Source organism: Zea mays, chromosome 6 (assembly GCF_902167145.1).
Source record: "Zea mays cultivar B73 chromosome 6, Zm-B73-REFERENCE-NAM-5.0, whole genome shotgun sequence".
NCBI classification, from domain to species: domain Eukaryota; kingdom Viridiplantae; phylum Streptophyta; class Magnoliopsida; order Poales; family Poaceae; genus Zea; species Zea mays.
This window is the reverse complement of record NC_050101.1, coordinates 80,537,314-80,542,822: the sequence shown is the minus strand read 5'-3', so window position 1 is coordinate 80,542,822 and position 5,509 is coordinate 80,537,314. Positions and strand designations below refer to the sequence as shown.

Genomic DNA, 5,509 nt, shown 5'->3' with positions numbered 1-5,509 from the left:
AAGAAAGAAAATGACAATGAATGTAAAAACTGTTTTAGGGGTAGGATATATCTCAATAGATATGCTTCGATTCTGGTACAGTACTGTTGACTGTGCGAGCTTCGGACTCCTCCCTAAAATCTCGCTGTTGGTGGGTCTGTTGGCTCTCTTCTAGCTGCTGACCTCATGGATATGCAGGTTGTAGTGGCGGCGGAGGTGGAGGTTGTGGCCAAGATGCCTGTGGCTGGCTAGCCGAAGCAACAGAAGCTACAGGATGGTTACCCACATACTCTGGTATATAGGGTGAGTGATACGAAGCAGTGTGCATGACTTGCTTCGGCTGGTTTCGCTGAGCTGCGGCTTCTGCTATTTCCTTTTGTTTCTGAATGGTGACATGACACATCCTTGTAGTATGGCCCTTGTCCTCACCACAGAATAAGCAATAAATTTTCCTAGGTTGATCCCCAAACCTTCCTTCGAAGCCCCTGGCGGCCGAAGATAGCTTTGTTGCTGCCCCGAAGCTTGCGAGGAATATTGTGGCCTCTGTTGCTGACTTCCTCTGTCGTCACTCTGAGTGGAGTGGATTGACCTGACATGCCTTGGATGGATTCTCCCTCCGAAGCCCCTGGTCATCTCAGAGAACCTGTAGGCTTCCTCCCTTCTTTGACGAAAATCATTGTCAGCGCGGATGTATTCATCCATCTTTTGAAGCAGCTTCTCCAAAGTCTGCGGAGGCTTCCTGGCAAAATACTGGGCAGTAGGTCCTGGACGAAGCCCCTTGATCATGACCTCAATGACAATTTCATTGGGCACTGTAGGCGCTTGTGCTCTCAGGCGCAAGAACCTTCGAACGTATGCTTGGAGATATTCCTCATGATCTTGCGTGCATTGAAACAAAGCCTGAGCTATAGCTGGCTTCGTCTGAAAGCCCTGGAAACTTGTTACCAGCATATCCTTGAGCTTCTGCCATGAAGTAATAGTTCCTGGACAAAGAGAAGAATACCACGTTTAGGCCACATTCTTAACTGCCATGACGAAGGACTTGGCCATGACAGCTGCATTGCCTCCGTATGAAGATATAGTTGCTTCATAGCTCATCAAAAACTGCTTCAGATCTGAATGTCCATCATACATGGGGAGCTGAGGTGGCTTGTATGATGGAGGCCATGGGATAGCCTGCAGTTCTGCTAACAAGGGAGAAGCATCGTCAAAAGTAAAGTTATCATGATTAAAATCATCATACCATCCATCTTCGTTGAAGAAGCCTTCTTGATGAAGCTCCTTATGTTGGGGCCTTCGCTCTTGTTCGTCTTGGGCAAGATGGCGTACTTCTTCAGTGGCTTCGTCAATCTGCCTTTGAAGATTGGCTAGTCGAGCCATCTTCTCCTTTTTCCTTTGTACTTGTTGATGAAGCATCTCCATGTTTCTGATTTCTTGGTCCAACTCCTCCTCCTGAAGTGTTGGACTAGTGGCCTTCCTCTTCTGTCTTCGGGCCTCTCGAAGAGAAAGGGTCTCCTGGTTTGGGTCCAGTGACTGCAGAGCGGCAGCCCCTGTCGCTGAAGCTTTCTTCGGTGGCATGACGAAGGTCAGTGCTTGCTGAAGGTGGTCGAAAAGGATTCACCGGAGGTGGGCGCCAATGTTGGGGACTTGTTCTCAAATGCTATGAGTTAAGAACAAGGCAACACAAAGAATGTTAAATGTTAATGCTCTTCGTCCATCGAGACATTATTTCCCTCAGGATATAATGATCTTCGGACGAAGGTCATGAAGGACATACCTTCATCATTGTAGCATAGGATAATGATAAGAGAACCATATGGAATGTAAGAGATAACATGAACAATTATGTAACATTAACAGCTCATTCCTATTTTATTATCATGGAAAATATAGAAATGATATTAAATTACAAATGTACCTTCGGCTTGAAAGAAGGTAAAAGTACGAGCGTGACACAAAAGCAAATGTCAAGTCAGCGTGAACAGTACAGGAGCATTGTTCATCTATCTATAGACACGGGACGCAGCCCATGTAAAATTACACCCATGCCCCTTACATTTGCTAATGACTCTATAGTGATCCATCGAGGTCTAAATAGCCTTTTCCCTTTTAAGTCAGTTCCCTTTTATGCTATCATGCCGAAGCTCCCTTGCGCATAGCTTCGGCTCTGCGTCAACCTTCGTATTCTTCGTTCTTTTCACACTGTGGTTCTGCTCCAAGTCCGAAGATACCTGGTCATGTAATATACTCTAGAAACATTATTAAATCATGTTTTTGAGGACCTTCGGAAGACGAAGGCCCCCAACAGTATGCTTTGTCAACAAACTTGTTTTAGTTCAACATTTCATCTAAGTACCATCTTGTTCAAGTTTCAGTTTGTAATGGTTTAAAGGTCATGAATCAACTTCCATAAGCATGTAATAAATTAATGGCTTTATAGTCCAAGATGATTTTTGTTGCTAGATTTCTCTATTCCTAGAATTTTCTTTCCCTTTTGCTTGACACGGGACATCACATGGTACTCAAAAAGGGACAAATTTTTTTCAAGTTTCGTGTAGTGGACTGAAAAAAGGGACTGCATGGTACACAACAACAGGAAAAAATTACAAGATCTCGTTTGGATATTTCTTGAAAACATAAATATTTGATTCATAGATTATCCTCACCTTTTATGAAAACTTAACTCCACACATGATTGCAGGCAATTGAAGTGGAAAAAAGAGTAACCATGTTTACTGCACAACTTTGTTCTTATTACATAAAGTAGATAAAAATAAATAAAGAGCACATTAATCAATTTTATATAACTCAGAATGGTTTTGCCACAAGTGCTCGATCAGGTCTGCCTTAAGCTGATAGTGGGTTTCCTTGTTCTTGATATTTTTGTATTTTTGAATAAATGCATCAAGTTCAGGTGAAGAATTATGCGACACTGTCACCCTTTGTCCCATGTCGTCGTAGTTACAAAGATATTGTCCCATATCGTCGAAGTTGTAAAATTGTTCTCCTCCGTACTCATCCCGTTCGTCTTCAACAATCATATTATGCAGTATGATGCAAGCCATCATAATGTCATGGAGTGTGTCTTCATCCCACATACGAGCCGGCCCACGAACTATAGCAAAGCGAGATTGTAGAACCCCAAATGCCCTTTCAACATCCTTTCGACAGGCTTCTTGTGCCTTTGCAAAATATTTTTTCTTATTACCTTGTGGCTCTGGAATGGTCTTAACAAAAGTTGCCCATGATGGATATATGCCATCTGCTAAATAATATCCCATTGAATAATCATGCCCATTGATGTTGTACTTAACTTGTGGACCTTCCCCCCCTCAGCAAGCCTTGCAAATATAGGAGACCTATGAAGCACATTAATATCGTTGTGTGAACCAGGCATGCCAAAGAATGCATGCCATATCCATAGATCTTTAGATGCAACTGCTTCGAGTATAATTGTGGGCTCCTTTTTATGTCCCCTGTACATCTCGTGCCATGCGGTAGGACAATTTTTCCAGCTCCAATGCATACAATCTATGGATCCGAGCATACCTGGAAATCCTCTGCTTGCTCCAATTGCAAGCAACCTAGTTGTATCCTGTTCGTTAGGCAATCTCATGTACTCTGGTCCGAATACCTCAACAACAGCTACTACAAACTTTCGCAAAGCTTCCAGAGCAGTACTCTCACCAATACGAATGTATTCGTCCAAAGCGTCAGCCGGAACTCCATAAGCTAACATACGAAAAGCCGCAACGACCTTTTGAAGAGAAGATAGACCTAGCACACCGGCAACATTCCTCTTCTGCACAAAATAGTTGTCATGTTCCTCAACAGCATTCATAATGCGAAGAAATATAGGTCGCCTCATTCGAAACCTATATCACGATGCAGTTAAAAATTAGCAATACTGAAATGATGTAAAAAGAAATAGGAAAAAATAGAAATCATTGCGAACCTCCATCTAAAAGTCTTTGAATTGAATGTAGGATTATCTGAGAAATAATCTTTGTAAAGAAGAGCATGGTGTAACAGTCTGTCACGATGCACTACCGCGTGTCCCTCAACAGAACCAATTCATCTCGGATGATTAACTAAACCATCAACGATCACGTGCGCGACATCAAAAAACAGATCATTCTCATCATCTGAAGATGACGGATCCATCAGGTCGTTCATTACAAACTGATTGAATTCATCATCTGACTCCATACCGTCGAAGTGGTCCCGTACAAGACGTCGAAGTCGCGGCGACAACTTTCAGCTTCTAGACATCCGATTCTCGACAGCACCGTACACCACCTGGCTGTCGCAGTAGTGTGACAATCTTCAGGTTGCGGGCGTCAAGTCCTACCCGCTATTCATCGTTGATGTTGAGTTCAGTTGGCAGGCGTCGAGTGCTCTCCAATGTTCACCGCAGGTGTCTATTTAAGGTTGCAGGTTGCCGCATCTGAATCTGAAGGTTTCCGGCATCCGATTCTTCAGGTTGGTGAAGTCAAATACTTCATCGCACACTAAGTCACGGCCCGTGGATTGGCACACCAGAACGTCATGCAGATCAGATTGCACATGCATAACTATTCAAACCGGATCCAAAAGCCGAGCGTTGAGAGCGGTCTGCAGGTTGGCGGCGGCCGATTCTTCAGGTTGCTCAAGTCAAATACTTTAGGTTGCTGGTCACAGTTTTCAGCGACACTAGAACGTCCTGACATGCAGATCAGATCGCATGCACAAAGCCCTATCACTCCAAATTAGCGAGCAGAGTGTGCAATACAGAAATATTCAAACCGGATCCCACAGCTGAGTCAGAGCAAAGTGTGCAATGCAGAAAAATTCAAACATGCACAAAAGCCAAGTTAGCGTTTCCTTTAGATAGTTTGTTGGTACCCATGCTTTGTAGGAAGCTATCTATTTTAAAAAGTGCTATGTAAACTTAAGATTTAGTTAGGATTCTTATATAAGCTTTTGGAGTTGCTCACTATCAATTTTTAGCCTACTATTAGATCTAGTGAATTTAAACACCTCTTTAAACTGAGAATAACATTTAAATGTTATATGATGAGATGATCAAATATGACACACCAATTTGTAATCATTAGACTGTCTCCATCAACATATCCTGTACTCTAAATATAAATATAGAGGACTATCCATCTGCAGGACTGCAGCAACACTCGCTATGTGATTCACTAAAATTTAGTGGCCGCCTTGCTTCCTCTAAATATGGCTCACCAGTCCAGTTCGCTATACGTCGTCTGTTGCTTGGTCCTGCCTTTGTTTAGATTTTTTTCGTGGACGTTCCATGTATAAGATAAAAAAATGAATACAACGTGTATATATTTGTATATACTCTATACTGTTTGTAATTTGTCTTCAAAACTAATTATTTTAAATAATTGAATTTTAGCACGAACACATTTCCATATAATAGAAATTTTTAGTAATTTGTTAATCCTACTATTGAAAGATGAGTAATTTGGCTCTAAATATTTTTTTAGCCAAGGGTTTTTCTTTCATGAATTAAGGTGTTAAT

At 42.1% G+C, this 5,509-nt stretch overlaps 1 protein-coding gene across 1 annotated transcript; it reads right to left on the bottom strand.

The window, feature by feature from the left end:
• Window positions 1-2,768: 2,768 nt before the first annotated feature.
• LOC109940445 (uncharacterized) lies at window positions 2,769-4,188 on the bottom strand. The gene is made up of 4 exons (XM_020539970.1): window positions 4,077-4,188; window positions 3,935-3,983; window positions 3,529-3,854; window positions 2,769-3,310 (listed from the first exon to the last, which is right to left on the bottom strand). The coding sequence occupies exons 1-4, from the start codon at window positions 4,186-4,188 to the stop codon at window positions 2,769-2,771; spliced, it is 1,029 nt and encodes a 342-aa protein (XP_020395559.1).
• Window positions 4,189-5,509: the final 1,321 nt, after the last annotated feature.